General features: G+C 44.5%; 1 protein-coding gene and 1 long non-coding RNA gene across 5 annotated transcripts in view; one reads left to right on the forward strand and one right to left on the reverse strand.

The window, feature by feature from the left end:
• The window catches only part of LOC119566755 (trefoil factor 2), a 29,553-nt gene extending 20,074 nt beyond the window's left edge, over positions 1 to 9,479 (forward strand). For 3 of the 4 annotated variants that reach the window (XM_043538175.1, XM_037903444.2, XM_037903457.2), the window contains 5 exons: positions 837 to 983; positions 3,095 to 3,241; positions 4,520 to 4,666; positions 6,777 to 6,923; positions 9,176 to 9,479. In XM_043538175.1, the coding sequence (XP_043394110.1) occupies positions 837 to 983; positions 3,095 to 3,241; positions 4,520 to 4,666; positions 6,777 to 6,923; positions 9,176 to 9,183 (596 nt within the window). In that variant the 3' untranslated portion in view covers positions 9,184 to 9,479. The remainder of the gene's footprint in view (positions 1 to 836; positions 984 to 3,094; positions 3,242 to 4,519; positions 4,667 to 6,776; positions 6,924 to 9,175) is intronic. The other variant, XM_043538176.1, reaches the window with a different exon arrangement.
• The window catches only part of LOC122464077, a 61,004-nt gene extending 38,193 nt beyond the window's left edge, over positions 1 to 22,811 (reverse strand). The window contains exon 1 of the long non-coding RNA XR_006287934.1: positions 22,570 to 22,811. This is a non-coding gene — a long non-coding RNA (uncharacterized LOC122464077). The remainder of the gene's footprint in view (positions 1 to 22,569) is intronic.
• Between the last annotated feature and the right edge of the window lie 2,194 nt (positions 22,812 to 25,005).

Here is a 25,005-nt window from a genome sequence, read left to right on the forward strand (position 1 = left end):
AGTCAGGGCAATTCAACACACATAGTACAGAAATACTCACTCTTAGCACTGCCTTCCCTTGCAGTGACTATCCCCAGAGGAGCATAACTTTATAAACCAACACTTTTAGCTTCCTTCTTTAACCAAGAGTGTGTGGAAATCCTGTGTCTTACGTTAGCCAATGGGATTTCAATATTGAGAAAGATGACTCCCAGTATTTGTCTTCAAGAATACCAGACTTAGCCTTAGTGTGAGCCGTGGGACCAAGTAAACTACTCTGAACAGGAACTTTCCTGGGAAAACAGTGCTGTACGGGTTCCATGCAGGAAAAAGAAGCGGCAGAGCTCTCACGTGGGCTGGATTTGGGATGCCGTTTCACATTTCTGCTGAATCATGCTGTGTGTTCCACTGCCGAGCCCAGTCACAGCAATGCTACGGGAGCAGAAGGGATGAGCTCAATACTCATAGTTTAGTAGAAGGTGGATTAGACTGGAATGGAGGAGAGCATGATTACAACTCTTACCTCTACTGACTGCGGTGACATTCCTATGCACTAAAGCAATCAGAACTGGGCACCCAACTCTCCAAGGCCCTCTTCAAAATCCCACTCTACAACGTTATAGTTTGTCAGCTTTTACTTGTAAGAACTGAGATTTCATTTCACAATTTCCCAGTTTTTCTACTGGTAGGGTGTTTAAATTGAGGGGATTCCAGATCGAAAGAGCTATAAATTTCAACTTCTGAAAGCATAGGAGATAAATGGCGCTGCCATTAAACTAAAAATTTGAATGAGCAGAGTACTGAAAACTAACCATGATCAGGAAAATACACAAAATCTTGGACTTTGTCTTTAACAGGTGCAGATGAATGTGCTATGGACTCAATGGAAAGAAAGGACTGTGGTTATGCAGGCATTTCAGTGAAAGATTGCACATCTAAAGGATGTTGTTTTGATGCAAAATACCCTGGTGTGCCCTGGTGTTTCTATCCTCACCTAAAAAAAGGTAACATACCTCTATGAAATGTGTATAACTATCCCATTACATGAATGTACAAAACTAATGGAAGTGGAGAATGATGCTTGTTTTCTCCCGGGCTGGATTATACTTTGTGCGATGCTGGCAAATCCTTTTTTGACAGAACTTCATTCACTCTTACTTTATTTTCTTATCTTTCTCCCTTATATACACTCATGGTATCACATGCTGCTCAGTGTGTTTCATCCTTAATTGCTCCCTGTACTAGTCCTAGTCCATTCTTATGTTTAGTGGACCATATGTGCCTGAGTCAAAATATTCAATAATGTGCAACGTGCAGAGGATACCCTTACTTACGGCATGAGCCAGCTCCCGTTAACATCAATAGGAAATTTCATTTAATACACTTTAGATTAAAAATCTAAATCTTTTCTATGCACATTTCTATTGGAAAACATTTTGAGAATTTTTCGTGACCAGCTTTAATGCGAGCATCAAAGGTATTCCCTGGTGCTTCATTCCCTACTCAAAGCCAAGCCATGTATCAATGTGCAATAATCTTGGTTTCCAATGTTCCCTCCCTACATCAGACTTTTTTGCTCTCTCTTGGAGATACTGACTACCACAAAGGCAACCGTACCATTTGTAGCTTCACTAATGAATGTTCTAAGAAATAATTTAACATTTCCTGAAGTAGAAACCGTCGCATTCCCAATAATTAGAAGCATCCTCAGGAAATTGTTATTAAATGGGCAGCCTCTGTCTCTTCTCAGTGAACCTCTGTCCCAAAATGTAGAGTTTCCCATTTCAGGCCAGGAAACCCAACTGGTCACCCTCCTAGCGTTACACTATGCATCTCCTGGAAAGTGGTACCAGAGATCTCACTAATCTGGCAGACAAAAGAATAGCAAGATCCAATGGCTGGAAGTGAAGCTTGAAAAATTCAAACTGGAAATAAGGTGTGAATTTTGAATACTGAGGGTAATTAACTAATTTTTAAGGATAGTGGACTAATGGTCATCCTTTATATTAACATTGCATTCAAAAAGGGTTTATAAAAAATTAGTAAATTACCAAGGGTTAATCCATTTTTATAAATTGTTGGAGACAAACAGGTCATTAGTTTATTCATAGCCTTGGCTTATAACAACTTCTACTGATGTGTTTATAACCATCCATAAAACTAATCCCATTTCTCACATGCGCATAATAGCTAGTATTAATTTATTAACACTTTATATTCCAGGCATAAACGAAAACTGAATATCAAATAAGACCAGTATAATAAATATCCAGGAGTCCAGTCAGGGCAATTCAACACACATAGTACAGAAAAACTCACTCTTAGCACTGCCTTCCCTTGCAGTGACTATCCCCAGAGGAGCATAACTTTATAAACCAACACTTTTAGCTTCCTTCTTTAATCAAGAGTGTGTGGAAATCCTGTGTCTTATGTTAGCCAACAGGATTTCAGTATGGAGAAAGATGATTCCCAGTATTTGTCTTCAAGAATACCAGACTTAGCCGTCGTATTTGCCATGGGGCCAGGTAAACTACTCTGAACAGGAACTTTCCTGGGAAAACAGTGCTGTACGGGTTCCAGGCAGGAAAAAGAAGTGGCAGAGCTCTCACGCGGGCTGGATTTGGGATGCCGTTTCACATTTCTGCTGAATCAGGCTGTGTGTTCCACTGCCGAGCCCAGTCACAGCAATGCTACGGGAGCGGAAGGGATGAGCTCAATACTCATAGTTTAGTAGAAGGTGGATTAGACTGGAATAGAGGAGAGCATGATTACAACTCTCACCTCTACTGACTGCGGTGACATTCCTATGCACTAAAGCAATCAGAGCTGGGCACCCAACTCTCTAAGTCCCTCTTCAAAAGTGCCACTCTACAATATTATAGTTCATCAGCTTTTACTTGTAAGAACTGAGATTTCATTTCACAATTTCCCAGTTTTCCTACTGGTAGGGGTGTTTAAATTGAGGGGATTCCATTTTGAGAGAGCTACGAATTTTAACTTCTGAAAGCATAGGAGATAAATGACACTGCTCTTAAGCTAAAAATTTGAATGAGCAGAGTTCTGAAAACTAACCACAACCAGGAAAATACAGATATCTTGTACTTTGCCTTAACAGGTGCAGGTGAATGTGCTATGGACGTGAAAGAAAGAAAGGACTGTGGTTATGCAGGCATTTCAGTGAAAGATTGCACATCTAAAGGATGTTGTTTTGATGCAAAATACCCTGGTGTGCCCTGGTGTTTCTATCCTCACCTAAAAAAAGGTAACATACCTCTATGAAATGTGTATAACTATCCCATTACATGAATGTACAAAACTAATGGAAGTGGAGAATGATGCTTGTTTTCTCCCTGGCCCGCATTATGCTTTGTGCGATGCTGGCAAATCCCTTTTTGACAGAACTTCATTCACTCTTACTTTATTTTCTTATCTTTCTCCCTCATGGTATCACATGCTGCCCAGTGTGTTTCATTCTTTATTGGCTCCCTGTACTAGTCCTAGTCCAATCTCATCTTTAGTGGACCATGTGTGCCTGACTCAAAATAGCCAATAATGCGTACAGTGGCGAGGGTACTGTGTCAGGTTCCCCCCGGGGTGCCACCTGGAACTGGGGTACCACTGAGCCCTCTGACCCACCAGCTTGGGCTCCCACTCATACTGAGCTGCTGTGATAAGTTGCAAAGTCCTCCAAGCTTATATTTTCACCACCATTCACATTGCCATTCAATCTGTGAATCTGTACTTCTGTGGAGGCAAATCTTTATCAGAAGCTGCCTTACTTCCTAATGCACAACCACAATGTATTTCAGGTGGCGGCTTGAAATGAAACCACATCATTTTTAAGGATAGGGGACTAATGGTCAGCCTTTATATTAACATTCCATTCATAAATGGTTTATAAAGGGTTGATGAATTACTAAGCGTTAATCCATTTTTGAGAAATTGTTGGAGCCAAAGAGGTCTCAGCAGGAACTTTCCTGGGAAAACAGTGCTGTACGGGTTCCAGGCAGGAAAAAGAAGTGGCAGAGCTCTCACGCGGGCTGGATTTGGGATGCCGTTTCACATTTCTGCTGAATCAGGCTGTGTGTTCCACTGCTGAGCCCAGCCACAGCAATGCTACGGGAGCAGAAGGGGCGAACTCAATACTCATAGTTTAGTAGAAGGTGGATTAGACTGGAATGGAGGAGAGCATGATTACAACTCTCACCTCTGCTGACTGCGGTGACATTCCTATGCACTAAAGCAATCAGAGCTGGGCACCCAACTCTCTAAGTGCCTCTTCAAAAGTGCCACTCTACAATATTATAGTTCATCAGCTTTTACTTGTAAGAACTGATTTCATTTCACAATTTCCCAGTTTTTCTACTGGTAGGGTGTTTAAATTGAGGGGATTCCAGATTGAAAGAGCTATACATTTCAACTTCTGAAAGCATAGGAGATAAATGGCACTGCCATTAAACTAAAAATTTGAATGAGCAGAGTACTGAAAACTAACCATGATCAGGAAAATACACAAAATCTTGGACTTTGTCTTTAACAGGTGCAGATGAATGTGCTATGGACTCAATGGAAAGAAAGGACTGTGGTTATGCAGGCATTTCAGTGAAAGATTGCACATCTAAAGGATGTTGTTTTGATGCAAAATACCCCGGTGTGCCCTGGTGTTTCTATCCTCACCTAAAAAAAGGTAACATACCTCTATGAAATGTGTATAACTATCCCATTACATGAATGTACAAAACTAATGGAAGTGGAGAATGATGCTTGTTTTCTCCCGGGCTGGATTATACTTTGTGCGATGCTGGCAAATCCTTTTTTGACAGAACTTCATTCACTCTTACTTTATTTTCTTATCTTTCTCCCTTATATACACTCATGGTATCACATGCTGCTCAGTGTGTTTCATCCTTAATTGCTCCCTGTACTAGTCCTAGTCCATTCTTATGTTTAGTGGACCGTATGTGCCTGAGTCAAAATATTCAATAATGTGCAACGTGCAGAGGATACCCTTACTTACGGCATGAGCCAGCTCCCGTTAACATCAATAGGAAATTTCATTTAATACACTTTAGATTAAAAATCTAAATCTTTTCTATGCACATTTCTATTGGAAAACATTTTGAGAATTTTTCGTGACCAGCTTTAATGCGAGCATCAAAGGTGTTCCCTGGTGCTTCATTCCCTACTCAAAGCCAAGCCATGTATCAATGTGCAATAATCTTGGTTTCCAATGTTCCCTCCCTACATCAGACTTTTTTGCTCTCTCTTGGAGATACTGACTACCACAAAGGCAACCGTACCATTTGTAGCTTCACTAATGAATGTTCTAAGAAATAATTTAACATTTCCTGAAGTAGAAACCGTCGCATTCCCAATAATTAGAAGCATCCTCAGGAAATTGTTATTAAATGGGCAGCCTCTGTCTCTTCTCAGTGAACCTCTCTCCCAAAATGTAGAGTTTCCCATTTCAGGCCAGGAAACCCAGCAGGTCACCCTCCTAGCGTTACACTATGCATCTCCTGGAAAGTGGTACCAGAGATCTCACTAATCTGGCAGACAAAAGAATAGCAAGATCCAGTGGCTGGAAGTGAAGCTTGAAAAATTCAAACTGGAAATAAGGTGTGAATTTTGAATACTGAGGGTAATTAACTAATTTTTAAGGATAGTGGACTAATGGTCATCCTTTATATTAACATTGCATTCAAAAAGGGTTTATAAAAAATTAGTAAATTACCAAGGGTTAATCCATTTTTATAAATTGTTGGAGACAAACAGGTCATTAGTTTATTCATAGCCTGGGCTTATAACAACTTCTACTGATGTGTTTATAACCATCCATAAAACTAATCCCATTTCTCACATGCGCATAATAGCTAGTATTAATTTATTAACACTTTATATTCCAGGCATAAACGAAAACTGAATATCAAATAAGACCAGTATAATAAATATCCAGGAGTCCAGTCAGGGCAATTCAACACACATAGTACAGAAAAACTCACTCTTAGCACTGCCTTCCCTTGCAGTGACTATCCCCAGAGGAGCATAACTTTATAAACCAACACTTTTAGCTTCCTTCTTTAACCAAGAGTGTGTGGAAATCCTGTGTCTTATGTTAGCCAACAGGATTTCAATATGGAGAAAGATGATTCCCAGTATTTGTCTTCAAGAATACCAGACTTAGCCGTCGTATTTGCCATGGGGCCAGGTAAACTATTCTGAACAGGAACTTTCCTGGGAAAACAGTGCTGTACGGGTTCCAGGCAGGAAAAAGAAGCGGCAGAGCTCTCACACAGGCTGGATTTGGGATGCCGTTTCACATTTCTGCTGAATCAGGCTGTGTGTTCCACTGCCGAGCCCAGTCACAGCAATGCTACGGGAGCGGAAGGGATGAGCTCAATACTCATAGTTTAGTAGAAGGTGGATTAGACTGGAATGGAGGAGAGCATGATTACAACTCTCACCTCTACTGACTGCGGTGACATTCCTATGCACTAAAGCAATCAGAGCTGGGCACCCAACTCTCTAAAGCCCTTTTCAAAATCCCACTCTACAATGTTATAGTTTGTCAGGTTTTACTTGTAAGAACTGAGATTTCATTTCACAATTTCCCAGTTTTCCTACTGGTAGGGGTGTTTAAATTGAGGGGATTCCATTTTGAGAGAGCTACGAATTTTAACTTCTGAAAGCATAGGAGATAAATGACACTGCTCTTAAGCTAAAAATGTGAACGAGCAGAGTTCTGAAAACTAACCACAACCAGGAAAATACAGATATCTTGTACTTTGCCTTAACAGGTGCAGGTGAATGTGCTATGGACGTGAAAAAAAGAAAGGACTGTGGTTATGCAGGCATTTCAGTGAAAGATTGTACATCTAAAGGATGTTGTTTTGATGCAAAATACCCAAGTGTGCCCTGGTGTTTCTATCCTCACCTAAAAAAAGGTAACATACCTCTATGAAATGTGTATAACTATCCCATTACATGAATGTACAAAACTAATGGAAGTGGAGAATGATGCTTGTTTTCTCCCTGGCCCGCATTATGCTTTGTGCGATGCTGGCAAATCCCTTTTTGACAGAACTTCATTCACTCTTACTTTATTTTCTTATCTTTCTCCCTCATGGTATCACATGCTGCCCAGTGTGTTTCATTCTTTATTGGCTCCCTGTACTAGTCCTAGTCCAATCTCATCTTTAGTGGACCATGTGTGCCTGACTCAAAATAGCCAATAATGCGTACAGTGGCGAGGGTACTGTGTCAGGTTCCCCCCGGGGTGCCACCTGGAACTGGGGTACCACTGAGCCCTCTGACCCACCAGCTTGGGCTCCCACTCATACTGAGCTGCTGTGATAAGTTGCAAAGTCCTCCAAGCTTGTACTTTCACCAGCATTCACATTGACATTCAATCTGTGAATCTGTACTTCTGTGGAGGCAAATCTTTATCAGACGCTGCCTTACTTCCTAATGCACAACCACAATGTATTTCAGGTGGCGGTTTGAAATGAAACCACATCATTTTTAAGGATAGGGGACTAATGGTCAGCCTTTATATTAACATTCCATTCATAAATGGTTTATAAAGGGTTAATGAATTACTAAGCGTTAATCCATTTTTGAGAAATTGTTGGAGCCAAAGAGGTCTCAGCAGGAACTTTCCTGGGAAAACAGTGCTGTACGGGTTCCAGGCAGGAAAAAGAAGCGGCAGAGCTCTCACGCGGGCTGGATTTGGGATGCCGTTTCACATTTCTGCTGAATCAGGCTGTGTGTTCCACTGCCGAGCCCAGCCACAGCAATGCTACGGGAGCGGAAGGGGCGAGCTCAGTACTCGCAGTTTAGTGGAAAATGGATTAGACTGGAGGATAATCCGAGAGGATAATCTGTCAGGTTCCCCCTGGGGTGCCACCTGGATCTGGGGTGCCATTGAACCCTCTGATCCACCAGCTTGGGCTCCCACTCACACTGAGCTGCTGTGATAAGTTGTACTTTCACCAGTATTCACATTGCCATTCAGTCTGTGAATCTGTACTCCTGTGGAGGCAAATCTTTGTCAGAAACTGCCTTACTTCCACTGAGCCCTCTGACCCACCAGCTTGGGGTCCCACTTATACTGAGCTGCTGTGATAAGTTGGAAACACTTTATATCCCACTGATGAATGATAACTTAATATCAAGTGAGACCAGAATAATAAAGATCCAGTAGTCCAGCCAGGGTAATTCAGCACACATAGTACAGAAAATCTCACTCTTAGCACTCCCTTCCTTTGAAGTGACTATCCCCAGACAAGCATAACTTTATAAACCAAAACTCTTAGCTTCCTTCTTTAACCAAGAGTGTGTGGAAATCCTGTGTCTTATGTTAGCCAATGGGATTACAATATTGAGAAAGATGACTCCCGGTATTTGTCTTCAAAAATACCAAGCTTATTTTAATTTAATTAATTTAATTTAATTTAATTTAGATTAAAAATCTAAATGTTTTCCATGAACATTTTCATTGGAAAACACTTTGACAATTTTTTTTTACCAGCTTTACTGCTGGTTGGAAACTTGAAGGCAGGGAGGGGAATAGTAAAAAACGGTAAATAAAATTCATGGTTTAGCATCAGAATAACTTTTCAACTAGTTTTACTGATTTTTTCATCTTCATTAACCTGAAAAATAGAGAATATTTATTGTAGGGGCATCTCAGTTATCTCCTCCCTATGCAGATATATGACATACATTTGTTTCATCTCCCTGTATTGGTTTATGTGCATATGATATATACTATTATTCTGCTGCTGGCCCTCTACAGCTAGGATCCTCTGTCATCCAGTAGCCATCAGCACAAATCCCACATGAAGGGCACAAAAAGCTGATGCAGATTCCAGTTGGGGCATCCCAGCCTTTATGCAACTTCCACTATCAGGGCCTCTGCTCTGATCTTACTCACCACCTCCTGGGTATAACAGAACTAAAGAAAAATAAAATCTTGACACACTCCTTCTATTAGATCAGCTGAACTCCTGTGTACAGTCAGCTGAGGATGTGTAGAAGGGGACTGTTGTGCTGAACAATTGCCTGATAGACACCTCTCCATTTGTCACAGCTTTGCTGCTTCAGGATTCAGAAAAAATACTTTTCATTGACCTGTGGACTTGATGGGAAAATCTGACCCTAAAATATTGGTTTTCCCTTTTTTTTCTACCCTCAGATTATTAAAGAAAATCTACCCCAGGAACATACACCAGCAACTTCTCTGTCAATAGAATCATTGACAAAGGAATGTGTTTAAATCTTGTGATTTCTACTCTGTAATAATTTTGATTTCCAGGTCATTCCTGTCTTATACAATGACACAGTTAATTACTGGGTGGGGTGGGGTTTGGGTACCAACTATTTTTAAAAAAAAAAAAATCCTCTTCACTGGTTTAGTACTGGGCAACTGTTTATCATTTTTAATAAATCCAAATAAAATTTATAACTGGTGTGTTGCATACCAGTTTGTTTTTAATGTTCCTAATGTTTCCTATTTCTTTCAAAATTATGTCCCTGATTCTCCACTTTGTTTGTGCTGCATAATAGGGAGTGGTGGCCTCAGAAAGCTGGCTGCCACTCCCTGATTCCTGACTGCTCACACCAGAGGAAGTTAGAACAGCAGAAGGCGTGCTTCAACTTCTGCCTTTGGCACAAGCTAAGCTCACACCACTAAGGGGACCAGACATAGGTGGAGCCCCACTCCACTGAATCCCCGTAATAAGAACATCAGAATGGCCACACTGGGTCAGACCAATGGTCCATCTAGCCCAGTATCCTGCCTTCTGACAGTAGCTGGTGCCAGGTGCCAGAACGGGGCAATTATTGAGTGATCCATCCCTTGTCATCCAATCCCCGCTTCTAACGGTCAGAGATGTAAGGACATCTTGAGCATGGGGTTGTGTCCCTGACCATCTTGGCTAACAGCTACTGATGGACCTATCTTCCATGAACTTAGCTAATTCTTTTTTTAATACAGTTATAGTTTTGGCCTTCACAACATCCCCGGGAAACAAGTTCCACAGGTTGACTGTGCGTTGTGTGAAGATGTACTTCCTTTTGTTTGTTTTAAACCTGCTGCCCATTAATTTCATTGGGTGATCCCTGGTACTTGTGTCATGTGCAGGGGTAAATTACACTTCCGCATTCACTTTCTTCACACTATTCATGATTTTGTAGACCTCTACCATATCCCTGGCCCTTAGTTGTCTCTAAACTGAACAGTCCCAGTTGTCTTAATTTCTCCTCAGATGGAAGGTTTTCCAGTGTTTTCCAATGTGCATTACTTTGCATTTATCAGTAATGAATTTTATCTGCCATTTTGTTGCCAAGTCACCCAATTTAGTGAGATCCTATGATGGGGTAGACTAGGCCTTGAGGCCCCCAGCTGTAGGCCTTGCTGTGCCACACCTTGCCCCAGAAAAAGGCAGTGGAGAGGGTCCTCCAAGCTGCCTAGAGAGGTGGCGTAGGATGCAGAAAATCAGAGAGGCTGCAGGGAGCAGCCAATCAGGGTCTAGCAGACTTGTATAAATGGAGCTGCGGGGCCAGAGTGAGTTCAGCCTGCTGGTGGGGACTGGGGGAGCAAGCAATGCTCCTGGTTGACTGCAGTAGCTGAAATAGCCAAGGCAGGTTGTTGCTGGCAGGGATAGGGAGCAAAGAAGGTGCTCCTGGCTGGCTGCTGGGACTCGACAAAGATAAGGGCCATGGGGAAGTGGCCCAGGGAAACACAGTTAATTAAAGTGATGTGGCACATAGTGTTAGAGAGCTTATTCCTTCACTCTTCCACTTCCCTGGTCCTTCTCGCATGAACAGAGAGTAACAATACCCCAAGTCCGAAGGTGCAAACAATTCGATGTTTATTGGGGTGAACTTCCAGCAAGCTTAAATACAAGTTCCTTTTTCCTTATTTTCGAATCCCAACTTACTTCCTGTTTGCCCCTAATTTATATAGTAATATTCTTAGCTATACCTTAACCAATCATTCTACTGAAATTTAACTAACCAATCCTAACATATTATAACATGATTAGCTAACCAATTATATCCCACCACAATAATTAGATTACACCCAGCAAAATTAATTATACAGCAGACAGAAACAATCACAGAACCAGACAGAGATTATACAGACAAACAATAGCAAAGTGGGAACTATAATGACAAAACAATACAGAAGTGAGGATTTCACATCCCAGCTATTGATAAGTGAGTTCTTTCCAGACGGGATGCTATCAAACTAAGTTTCCTTTTACATTTTCTAGGCACTTCCCTTTCTCTGGAGGTGATAGGAATACAATCCTGTCCTGATAGTGCATGACAGCCCAATAGCACCTTATTTCAATGTGACTAGTTTGGAATGTGAGGATGTGACTGTTCGCTTCCTAGCTTATGGCTGCCTCTGCTGCTTAGCCAAAGGCCTTAGCCTAAGAACAGGGCCTCAAACTGTCACAGTAAGAGAAGGCCCTTACCCCAGCAGACAGTGATTTTGATTCTTTCTTTTATACCTCTAGAACTAGCCAAGTGATAAGAATACCCCTAAATTCTTAAAGTACAGGCCTTTGCAGACAGGCCTGAATATCTATATCCTAACACTCCACCCCCTTTTTTTTTTTCTTTTTCTTTTGGGATCCTCCTGCCCAGGTATCCCTGGAAAAGCATAGGACATATGGCGACACATTTCCTGATAGGGCCAGGCATCAAGGTGGAAGGTGTCGATGCTCCATCTGTCCCACTGCCCCTTGTGTAGTACCATGCCCTGCACCTTCTCTCGTATGGGCATACCACACCTATTCCAATTAGTGTTCCAGACTTCCCAGTATAGTGGGCCCGAGAAGGTTGGGTCCGGGTTGTCTAGTACACTTGGGGGGGGGGAGGGCTTACTACATTACTTATAGGTTATAATTAGTGGCTGTTCTCTAGGGGGTTGTGCCCCCCTTGATCATTTCCATATGCAATGTAACACACATATAGTTAACAATACACCAGCTGCTATGATAATCCACAGCAACACCGAGAGTCCTGACCACTGCAGTATGGTCCAATATCCTGGCCACCACCAAAAACACTGCTTCTCCTCCTTTGATAAGGTTAAAATTTTGTCAGCGCCATCCTGTAGTGTGTATTGTAAGTGTGTCCAACTGTTGGCGCTTGTAGCAAGTTGCTCTTGTAATCTTTGTGTACTTTTGTCCATATTGTGTGTCCATTGAATATCCACAGTGAAATTTGGTATTGTCCAAACCAATTCAACTACTTGGTACGGTATGGGGTAGTAGGTGCTGGTTCGATTGTTTACAACGATTAAGTCCACTGATCCATTGGTGCACCATAGTCCAGGTGGCAGTGTATAGAAGTTCATAATTTTTTCATACACTGGAAGGATTTTGCCTCCTAGTGTTATATTGCAGGATTGCATACATTCCCAACAGAATACACCATACCCCATATACATTACCCCTAAATGCCCCCCCTTTGCAATAGGCCATTGATCCTGCTCCTCCATAGTCATAGGAGAGGGGCACATCCATATTCCTCCTCTGGATATACAACTGCTTAATGTGATGACAATCCAATTTACCCCATTCCACCCCCCCCCCCACCTATTCCCTAGTGGCTCCCAATGTGCTCCCCCTTCCCTACTTACTCCCATAGGGTTCAAGGGAACCACCTTATTTGCATTTCCTTCCCATGGTATCATAGTAACAATTACACAAGAACTGTCCCCACAGGTCGGGGATGTTATTTGCCAGGTAGATGGGTATGTTTTTGCAATTGTGGATAAATATGGGCTAGCCTCCCGATTTAATACTGAAGGCCATTGTTCTGACCAAGCATCTCTCATAATATCCATTAGCATTATTAACTGAGCATTTTGAATACCTATGCACACTTCTCCCCATGTTAGTCTTCTGAAGCCATCCTCTACCCATGTCACCAGGTCCCCTGCCCAATGAGTTAACTGCAAGTTTACCTCTACTGCTGTCCTCCACCCTGTGGCAACTGCTGATAGATGCTGTGCCATTAATTCATTAATTTGTTGTTGAAATTTCACATTTTGGCTTACTAATTGTTTAGTTACCCACTCGTCCCCCAGATTCCATGTACCCAGCATAGTGTTCCCAGCTGCCCACAATCCCCTTTTCCGATGACGATTCCAGGTGTGTCCCCTCACCCATGCATTGAATTGTTCTTTCAATCCTTTTATGTACATACTACAGTTAGGATGGATTTGGTCCACCCACCATTCCTTGGGGCGTACCACCCATGTAATAGAGTGAAAGGACACGTTAAAAAGTGCTGGCTGCACCTGCTCCCACAATGGCTCCCAGACATTTGCTCGTCAGGGAATATTCTTGGCTCCAGGCTGTGGCCACTTTAAATTTGGATTCTTCCAGCTTGGCATCCATATCACCTGTAGGGTTACATTCTGTAAAATGGTTAACTCATCGTACACCCAGCGTCCCAAAGGGGATTTTATGCCTAATGTAATATGTACATAACAATCACACCCTCGGGGATTATCTTCCATGGAAGTACCATTGTGGTTACACATGGTAACATCACACCCTAAATGTGGGGCCCTATTTTCCCAAGAGGGTTCATTTGCTCCAGGGGACCAGAGGGTTATATTCTTTGGACCCTCTGTAACAAACCACATAGCTTGGTAACTGTGTTTTCCACTATCGTTAATCATGGCAGCACCCAGGGAGTGCCATGCGATATTTCCTGATAAATTTGATATTCTCCACCTGGTTGGGATTCCCCCATCTAATCCATAAACCATATACCGACACTGCCAAATTCCTGTTGGAGTATTAGTGGTACATCTTTCTATGGGGAGATTCTCATAGTCTTCCTTAGCTTTATTACCACAGGTTGCATGTGTAGCCGTCCATGTGTTTCCTCCTTTTGACACTTCACATCATGGGATCTGAATAGAATTTGTAAATGTGACAATTGTGATTAGCACTAGTAATTGTTCCATCCAGGGCCAGGGAATTTTCATCCTTTTCTCCTTTTTGAATTAACCTGTAAGACACACACAACAAAATTTACACGTCCCCTTTCCCAATCCCCTGTTTGTACCTTTTTATTTGCATGCAGTGAACCCACTCCCGTCCTCCATTCTCTGTACCCAGTAATAGCAGACTGGGCCCTAATTGGTCAAGGACAAGATAGGGGCCCTTCCATTTAGGAGCTGGGAATGGATGGTGTTGACCTGGAATCTTGTACATCACTAGATCTCCCACCATGGGTAGATTACGCTCCCCAGGCAGGTCATACCATGCTTTGACTCTTGCTGCTCCTTGCTCGTCTCGCCAGGCCACCGCCTGCTGTACTTGTTTTACATGTTCGATTAGAGTTAAAATCCATTCTTGTGTTAAGCCATGTGTAGTGACTTCCCCAGGTACTGGGGTAAGTAGATTTTCCCACCGTTCCATAGGCCTTCCCATGAGAGCTTCATATGGAGAAAATCCCGTGCCCTTTGATTCTCGGGCCCTTATTCTCATTAAGACAAAGGGCAGTAACTGTGACCAGTTTTTTCCTCCGATTTCCACTCCCTTTCTTAGCTCACTTTTAATGGTGCGGTTCATGCGTTCCACCTGCCCCGCAGCCTGGGGGTGATAAGCAATATGGAACAACTGTGTGATTCCAGTGAGGGCTGTTAGCTCCCCTAACAGATCTGACCGAAAAGCAGCTCCTTGGTCTGAGTCAATCACCTTTGGGACCCCCCAGCGAGTGAATACCTCATTTACCAGCATTGCAGCAGTTACCCGGGCAGTTTGATACTTTGTGGGGAAAGCTTCCACCCACTGGCTGAAAGCATCCACTACCACCAACATGAATCGGTTTTTTCTGTGATCTGGTGGTAGGGGTCCTGTGTAATCAATCTGTATTCTTTCCCATGGTCCCCTTGGGGTTTGTCTCATTAATTCTCCCCTTAGCACCTTGTGAGGTGGGCTGTGCCTGGCACAGTCCAAACAACGTTCCAGATGTGATTTTAAATCAGCTGCCATTCCTGGCCACCAGCACAACCTTTTTAAAGTTCCCAGTGCCTCCTCAAACCCGGGGTGTCCCCCGCCAAGCTTCCATGCACCCAGCTTAAGAAAGCCATCCGACTTCCCTGAGGGGCACAACATTACCGGTCCCTCAATTGTTAAGACACACCAAATCCCTTCCATTAGTTCCACCTTTGGCACATGCCTGTCCCCAAGTTTCATGATGCCTTCCAGTCCTGGGTCAGATTCCTGCAACTCTCGAATTCGCCCTCCCCGATCTGTATCCACCCAGCTTCTTGTTAACACTGCTACAGGCACACTCTCTTCTGGCTCCCAGGGCCATGGGGTTGCCTCTGTTGCAGCCCGCTTGGCCTCTACATCAGCCAGATTATTGCCTTTGCTTAGGGGTCCTGTTTTCTTGTGTGCCTTTACCTTTACCACATTGATCCGTGTAAAACAGTGACTCAGCTCCTCCACTCGCTTCCACCAGGTAGCATGCTTGATTGTGGAGCCGTCTGTTGCCCTGAAATGATTATCTGCCCACCATCTCAGCATTAATGTGGCACCACGAAATACATAATCTGAATCTACCACCGCCCAACATTCTGGCTCAAATTTGGGATCCACTTCATTTAAAGCTGTTAGCAAGGCTGCCAGTTCTGCCTCCTGAGCTGACTTTGCTTCTAGTGAGAAACCAATGGTGCTGACTGTCTCATTGCCTCTGATTCCCACAACAGCTAAGCCTGCAGTTTTCCGTCCCCCTTGATACCTACAGCTTCCATCCAAAAACCATACCAGTGTCCCCTCTTTTACCTGATTGGGGTTAGCCGCCCGAAACACCTGATGTTGGGTTTTACCTGGGCTGGCTTCACATTGGTGTGGGGTGCCAGCCAGATGTAATCCAGCTACCCAGACTATGGGTTCCTTTAACACCTCTGCTTTAATGTTTTCTGCCTGTAGAGCCAGCAACCATTCGGCAATACGCTGCCCACTCACTTGTCCCTGTAAGATAGCGTGCATGTTTAACAGCCGCAGGGGGTCATGATGAGATCGGACTATTACTTTCTGCATTCCCGTAAGGTATTTAAATTTCCCTACCCCCCCCAGTAGGTGCACAACAGCACCTTTTCACACCATCCATACTTCAATTCCACAGCACTCAAAAGTCGAGAGGCAAAGGCCACAGGTCGGTCCTTTGCTCCATACTCCTGTGTTAATGTACAACCAATGGTAGTGTCCGATACCAAAGGATACAGATAAAAGAATTTCTCCCCAACCGGGGAGGCCAGCACTGGAGCACTGGCCAGGTTTTCCTTTAGCACTCTCACTGCCTCAGTACACTCTTCTGACCATTCCCAAGTTGAGGCTCGGGTTAGGTCAAATAGAGGCTGGGCTATTTCTGCATAATTGGCCACAAAATCCCTGCAAAATCCAGTTAGACCCAGAAAACTTTGCAAGCTTTTAACATCCATAGGCAGTGGCAGGGACTGGATCAGTTGCACCCGTCCCTTATCGATTTCCCTTCCCATCTGAGACACTTCCACTCCTAAGTAGGTCACTCTTGTCTGTCCCATCTGAGCCTTTTTCCCATTGACCTTCAATCCTGCTCTTGCCAAAGCTTGCAGGACCTGCTCAGTTAGTTCCCTGTCTTCTTCCTCTGTCCCTGACATTAGCAACAGGTCGTCTACATATTGTTTGCACCTTGCTGAATCCACCCCCTCCAGAGCCTGTCTCATGTATCTGTGAAAAATTGCAGGGGAGTCTCTATATCCCTGGGGTAGGACTGTCCAGCGGAATTGTCTGCCCTCCCATGTGAATGCAGTTTTATACTGACACGAGGTAGCTAGTGGCAGAGACCAAAACCCATTAGCTATGTCCAAAACAGTGAAAATTCGGAATTGGGGTCCAATACGGGCCAACATTTCAGGGTACGCTGCCACCACTGAGGCTGGCGAATTGGCCAGAGCATTTAGTGCCCTGTAATCCACAGTGAGGCGCTAACAATCCAGGTTATCCTTCGCCCACACAGGGATGTGTTCCCATTCAGCCGGGGGTGGTGGGAGGGCATATGCCGCTTTAATGGTCATAGTGGCTACCCCCATGGGAATGGTATAGCCCTGACCGTCCTGCGTTTGCCCCAGTAAACACACCCAATTGGCTAAATCCAGTACAAGTCCCAGTTTGTGTAAATCTCCTGCCCCCAACAGATTAAGCATATCATTACAACCCCACATAATCTCCCCTTCCCCCCAGATTCCTTTGATTTGTCCCCGCCTCAGGGTTAACTGTGTCTCCCCTCCCGTTGCCCCTACAATTGTCACAGTCCCTTCTGAGGGTCTCCCCTGCCCCCATGTGGTTAAACTGATGGCAGCTCCAGTGTCTATCAAAAAATCCCTCCTGGGACTCCCTTCGATTGCCCCCTGGAGCGTGGAGCGACCAGATGCGTCCCATCCTAAACTGAGAACATGGACAGGACGCCTCCCAGGGCACCCCTAAGTTGCAGCACCCACCTCTGTCCCTCCCACTGGTTCATGGGGGAACCGGGGGTCCTGGCACCGAACACATTCCTGTCTCCATGCAAAATTGTGTGTCTGGCATTTCAGGCAGTCCCAGTCCCTTGGCCTCCGGGACCACTTTCCCCCTGATCTGGTAAGATCGTGGGTAGTCAGTTTAGCCTGCAGCCTCTGGATCTGTTGCTCTATAGCTGCCCGCTCATCCCTGACTACCCTCCCAAAGCCACGAACTCTCCCTCTACCTCCTCCTCTCCAGGCTGACCCACTCCTTTCCACCTTGTATTGATCCGCCGCAGTAATAGCATGGACTGGCTCTTCCCCCTGATGCATCTGCCTCCACACATCTGCCTGTTCCAGAAACTGGGGTAGCTGATTGGGAGCAAGTTCGGGGTGCTGCAACCGTAAATGCCCCACAAACTGCGGATTGCTCAGCTCCAACCATTTCTCCAGCAATTCCACACCCCTACCCTGCTCCACACCCCCACCAGGTCCTGGTGCCCCTGCCTGTGGCATCACCCATGGACCATCCAGGGGATCTACCCAGCACCGTGCCCATGCCTGTATGCGATTAAGTGTATCCCGGCCTGTTTCCCCAGGGATTCGCTTCATCTTATTCATCCCCACAGTACGAGAGTACACCCCAAACAAGTGTTTTGCCACCTGTCCGGGGATTAGAAATGGGTGTGCCACTCCTGCCACATCGATTCCCAAGGTACCTCGTCCCAAAAGACTACGCCATAAGATCACCTGGTCCTCACGAGTTAGACCCTCCATCTCCCTGCCCACTTCCACTAGCCACAGCACAAACTGATCCCAATCATTCCGGGGTACCTTTCCCGAACGGCCCAGTACTGCCTCCCGGTCCTTCAGGGACAACGGGCGGATTTCTGCCTGTTCTACTACTTGTGGGGCATGGTCCCCCCACCCCGCAACCGGGGCCACTATTCCTGCCTCCTGCAGTTCCTCCCGGGTAGCCTCTCTCGCAGGGGCTGTAACTGTGGATCGCCGGCTTACAACATCCACCGGCAGTGGTGGGTACAGTGTTTTTTCAGGGTAGGGTGGTGGAGGTGTCTCCTTCAGTTCCATTAGTGGGGCAGATGGTTTGGGGTCCCCAACTCCGTTGCCCCCATGTTTACAATGATACAATTCCTCCTCTAAGTCTCCTACTCTCCCCAGCAGTTCGTCCCTCTCTCTCCGGATTGCCTCACAAGACTCCTCTGTCCGTGCAGCATCCCGTGTCTTCAAATCCGCTACCTCTACTGCTAACACAGATTTTTCTGTTAAAATCCATTGCTGATCCACAATCCCCTCCAAATCTTTAATGTGTTGGAGGAGATCAGCTTCCCTTTTTACCCAGTATGCCATCCCAGCACACAAACCTTGTAATACCATTCCCTTTTTCCTACACTCCTTTCCCTTGGGGTCTCCCAAAACCTCTCCCATCTCCTTCTCAATCTCATCCCAGGTGAACCCCTGCACGTGGTATGGGCCCTGATTCTTCCTTATCCATTTGTTCAAAAAATCCGTTACCCCAGCTTGCCAGAACCTGCAACTACCATCACGAGAGTTCGCCATACCCCCTCCAAGCAGCTGCGCGGACTGTTGGGGAGGGGGACTTACAGGCTGCCACTCACCTATCCAATGAGATGTATCCAAGTCCCGGCACCAAGATGTTAGAGAGCTTATTCCTTCACTCTCCCACTTCCCTGGTCCTTCTCGCATGAACAGAGAGCAACAATACCCCAAGTCCGAAGGTGCAAACAATTCGATGTTTATTGGGGTGGACTTCCAGCAAGCTTAAATACAAGTTCCTTTTTCCTTATTTTCGAATCCCAACTTACTTCCTGTTTGCCCCTAATTTATATAGTAATATTCTTAGCTATACCTTAACCAATCATTCTACTGAAATTTAACTAACCTATCCTAACATATTATAACATGATTAGCTAACCAATTATATCCCACCACAATAATTAGATTACACCCAGCAAAATTAATTATACAGCAGACAGAAACAATCACAGAACCAGACAGAGATTATACAGACAAACAATAGCAAAGTGGGAACTATAATGACAAAACAATACAGAAGTGAGGATTTCACATCCCAGCTATTGATAAGTGAGTTCTTGCCAGACGGGATGCTATCAAACTAAGTTTCCTTTTACATTTTCTAGGCACTTCCCTTTCTCTGGAGGTGATAGGAATACAATCCTGTCCTGATAGTGCCTAACAGCCCAATAGCACCTTATTTCAATGTGACTAGTTTGGAATGTGAGGATGTGACTGTTCGCTTCCTAGCTTATGGCTGCCTCTGCTGCTTAGCCAAAGGCCTTAGCCTAAGAACAGGGCCTCAAACTGTCACAGTAAGAGAAGGCCCTTACCCCAGCAGACAGTGATTTTGATTCTTTCTTTTATACCTCTAGAACTAGCCAAGTGATAAGAATACCCCTAAATTCTTAAAGTACAGGCCTTTGCAGACAGGCCTGAATATCTATATCCTAACACATAGTTGCTACTTAGATGCTTCCTGGGTTGGGGCTCAAAGTAGTGAGTGGGCCTGGGTCCCCTCCAACAGCCACTGGGGAAGTGGCTGTGACCTGACAGAAGGGAGTTTAGATAAGCCCAGGGAAAGGACTGTATATGGAACTGTAAACCCCTTACAAGGGGGTTGAACTGAGACTGACCCAGCTGGAGATCCAGAGTCAGAGGACAAAAGGGCAGATGAAGAGTCACCATGGAGGAAGCCCTGGGGGTGCTGCTCCATCCAAAAGTAGGAACCTTTGCAAGTAAGCTGGCCAACTAGGGTACTGAGATAGGCCCTGTTGGTCAGACTGAGGACTGGAGCCCGGGCTGGGCTACAGAGATGTTGCCAGAGGAAGGGTATTGCAATGGGCCCTGTTGGACTGTGAAGTGACTGAGACAAGGAGGAGCTGCAGGACATTACTGAGGACTTTGAGATAGGCTCGGTTAGACAGTATACCCCGAAAGGAGGTTGTTTTCTTCAGTTCCTCACATGGACTGTGAGAGGGCGGAGGCACCAAAGGCCTGCCTGACAAGTGCAGCAGCCGACAGGGGGCACCATGATTAGAGGAAATTGGAAAAAACTGCAGACACATCCTAGCAGAATAGGGTGCTCGCAAGAGGTGGGTGACATGCTATTACAGATCCCTTTGTAAATCTTTGCAGTGAGTTTTTGTCTTAACTATCTTGACTAATTTTGCATTGTCTGAAAACTTTGCCACTTCACTATTTACCCCCTTTTCCTAGATCATTTATGAATATGTTGAACAGCACTGGTCCCAGTGGAGATCCTTGGGTTACCCTGCTATTTATCTCTTTCCTTTGTGAAAACTGACCATTTATTCCTACCCTTTGTTTCCTATCTTTTAACCAGTTACTTACTTATTTATTACTTATACTTATTATTTTGTTGGTCTTTTGACTGACAGTCAACATTCAGTTGCCAGTTTGATTACTTGAGTTGTGGTTTTCCACTTAACAGGGTGAACCACGTGAAGGTTATCATCTTCCATCCAACTTCCCATCAGGCAGATTATGGACACCATACCCCAACAATGCCTGAAATTGCAGAAACCACATGCAGCCACCTCATGTCTCTGGATCCAGCCAGGGAATGGCAAAGTGTCTGGACCTCATTCACTGTTCCAAACAAGCACATTATCAGTGACCCAATTAGATGCCCTCCAGGTTTCAATCTGCTGTGCAGACTTTGGGCCATACTGAACCACATCCAAACAAACCATAGCAGCTGCAGCTACTTGATGTAATGTGGAAAATCAAAGACTCCCCTTCATGAGACTGCGGTGAGAACATGAAAAACATCTAACACAGTGCCCCAAATAGGGGTGACGAAGTGGGTGATATCCACAGTGTCACAGAGGAGGCCTTGAAATGGCTTATGGACCTATAACTGGGTTTGAAGCCTAAAGCCTGAAAAGCTGGAAGAAAATTTATTTTTAAAGTCTCACGACTCTTTGGGTTCTAACTCATTGTGAGCTCTGAGGGTTAGCAATCCCAGAACTCTTTCCCTCCACAGGGCCCTACGTGGAGCCATGGATCATTGGGAAGTGAGGTAGGCAGTAGAAAGGATGGTTCTTCACGGCCAAGGTCTCCACTCCTGGTTCAAACAAGGTGTAAAGTGGACTTACCTCAGTGCTGCTGCTGAGGAGGCCAGCAGGCAGGCATGGGCACAGAAGGGAAGAGTGGGGCCAAGCATGTCTAGGTGGTGTTGCTCTTAGGCCAGTGCCCACAATTCCCTGCTGAAGAGACTCTATCACTGGGGATGAGAGAATGGAAGGAAATCAGGATATACTGTTCAAATAGGGCCAGAAACTTGATTTTTTGTTAAAATTAGTCAGTAGAATTTTTTTTTTCAAGGTGACTGTCCTTTAAAAATAAATGTAACACAGATGGTAGCGGCTTCTCATCACAAGTAGTTGTTGTACCTGCATTTAGGAGACAACATATCCACGGTACACTAGTTCAGTAGTTCTCAACCAGGGGTACACGTAACCCTGGGGGTACACAGAGGTCTTCCAGGGGGTACATCAAATCATCTAGATATTTGCTAGTGCTTTTTATGTAGCCTGTTGTAAAACTAGGCAAAGTCAGTACACATTAAATTTCATACAATGACTTGTTTATACAGCTCTATATGCTATACTCAGAATTGTAAGTACACTATATTCCAATTGATTTATAATTATGGTAAAAATGAGAATAAGCAATTTTTCAGTACTTGTCTGCTGTAACACTTCTGTATTTTTGTGTCTCATTTTGTAAGCAAGTAGTTTTTAAGTGAGGTGAAACTTGGGGGTACGCAAGACAAATCAGACTCCTGAAAGGGGTACAGTAGTCTGGAAAGGTTGAGAGCCACTGCTCTAGTTGGTGCTGTACTTCTGCAACAGTACATTTAAAAAGAAAAAAACTCCTTTTAACGGTCCTGCTAATTATTATAAGATTTGGACAACACTTTTTCTTGTCTACGTAGCAGATTTCCCCTCTGTGTTTAGAATTCAAGCCAGTTCTCATTCACTTACCTGATCAAAAGCTGACCAAGGGCACCAGCATTAAAAGCGGGATTTCAGTTGGTGAATTTCACAACAGCCTTAATTATTTGTCTCTTTTCTGATCAGTGGCAGATGCTGGTGGGGAGGAGCAAATCTACATGGCATACCCTTTGGTTATTATCCATGTATTCAGCAGCTCAGATATTCCATCGGTGGCAGATGTAGATGCTGGGAAGGTTTTGTGGTAGAGCAAACCTACAGGGTACATGGTAACTGAGCAGGCTCAGAAGTGCTAGATGGTCTTATAGAAGCTACTGCTATAGAAGAAAGAATCCGGCTCCAAAATCTGTACCTTTTTCTTGCTTCTAATTGGTGTGTGGGGTAGAAAGAACCAGCCAGGTCAAGAAAACTTCCATATCCCTGATGGTTTTCGGGGAGAGAGGCAGACTGCCTTAAACTTGGGAGGTGAAGAAAGGCAGAGTCAATAAGGACTGAGGTAGGGATTTGAGGGAAATCTCCTTGTGTTTGTTTTCTGCTGTGAGCTCCCATGAAAAATTTATTTAGTTTTGTTTTTTAAACCTTTAAGTGAATTTGCTGTTGGTGAACAATACTGGATTGAACACTCTGGACATTAAAGACCTCTGTTTATCCATATCAGTTTTGCCACTCCAGGTCAGGTCCATCCTACTGTGTATCCTGCCTATGGCAGTAGCCAGATTAGGTAGCAGCAGTGCAAGCTTCCCACATAAACCATCCCGGCTCAGGTATTTCAGCCTTGCCCTGGAGTCGGGATGACAGGGGAAGTCAGGTTTCATGCTACATTCAGGCCTTAGGCTGATCTATATTTAAAAGTTGTATTGGTATAACTTTCAGGGGTTTTTAACCAAAGTAGTTCTTCTAATATAAACCCTAATATAGATGCAGTTATACTGCTATAAATGTGCCTTGTACCACTATAGGTTATTCTGGCTCAGAGAGCTATGAGCACTTAGATTAGGGTTGCCAGTTTTCTATTCACACAAAACCAAACACCCCTGTTCTGCCCTCTGCTCTGCCCCCTCTCCGAGACCCAGCCCCTGCTCGCTCCATCCCCCATCCCTCCATTGCTCACTCTTCCCCACCCTCATTCACTTTCACCTGGCTAGGGCAGGGGGTTGGGGTGCGGGAAGGGGTATGGGCTCAGGGCTGGGGTTGCAGGCTCTGGAGTGGGGCTCGGTCCGAGGGGTTCAGAGTGCAGGAAGGGGTGTGGGCTCTGGCTGGGGGTGTGGGCTCTGGGGTGGGCCATGAATGAAGGGTTTGGGGTGCAGGAGGGGGCTGTGGGCTGGGCCAGGGGGTTGAGGTGTGGGGAGGAGTGAGGACTCCAAATGGGGGTGGGGCCGGGGATGAGGGGTTTGGAGTGCAGGAAGGGGCTCCAGGCTGGGGCAGTGATAATCAATCCCCACACAAACACCACTGTTTTTAATTCCTGGGGGAGCTGCAGTAACTCTCCCTCATGGAGCAGAATATACTCCCTGAAGAGATTACATGTAGCTGCAATATTTGTCAAAGGTATCATTTCCTTCTTTGTCTTCTCACTTCCATTCCCAGTAAGGTGCAGACAATAGTCACATTATATAGAACAGTTCACTTTCCTTTTTGCCTTACAAAGTTTTCTATATCGGTTTTGGGGTGGAGGGAATTTGTCCCCATCCCTTCAATTCAGTCCCTACCCACAGCTTCTCTCATACACAGATGAGCTACTCCTAAATTCTTGTCCGTGGTTTTGTTGAAAGCAGTTTGGTGAAACTATCCCCTTGTGGTTCAGATCTCTAATTTTTGCTCTGTCTACTCTAGATAGGTTCTCATGCCATCCGCATCATAATACTATCTAACCATACTAACGTGTGATTCGTTCACTCTCATTTCCTTGGTGGGTGAATTGTAGGGTAGTATTTTTTGTTTTGTCAAGGCTTTGTTTTGAAGGGGGGAGTTGTTTGAGCTTATATTATTATTGATGTCTATTGAAGGTAAAGCTATCCACGGGGTGACTTCAGTTTTAAATGTGGAAACTGGCAGGCTATTTCTGATCAGGCTGTGCAATTGCATCTGAGAAATGTAAAGCTTAAATTGCCATTTATTTATTTTCTTTATCAACAATCAGTGGGGGGGTTGTATAGGATAAAAGCACAAAGATATGTCTGGTGTCAATAGGGATTAACCATTTTGTCCAAGACACAGCTAGAAAGCTGAATTTAAAGGCAGAGGAAATCTGCAATGAGGGTGTGACTGGAAAGATGGATTCCAAGCTCCAGTTCATTACAAACATGGGCCCTGATCAACTCTCAGTCAATGAAAAGACTTCAGTGGGAAATGGATTGAGCTCATGGCATTTTTTCCATGACAGGAATCCTTTGCAAGTGCATATCATGAAATCAAATCCAAGTGACATAGAATTATCTGATTAGTTCATCAGTTCTCTTCATCTAA

This window comes from Chelonia mydas, chromosome 1 (assembly GCF_015237465.2).
Source record: "Chelonia mydas isolate rCheMyd1 chromosome 1, rCheMyd1.pri.v2, whole genome shotgun sequence".
Lineage (NCBI taxonomy): Eukaryota > Metazoa > Chordata > Testudines > Cheloniidae > Chelonia > Chelonia mydas.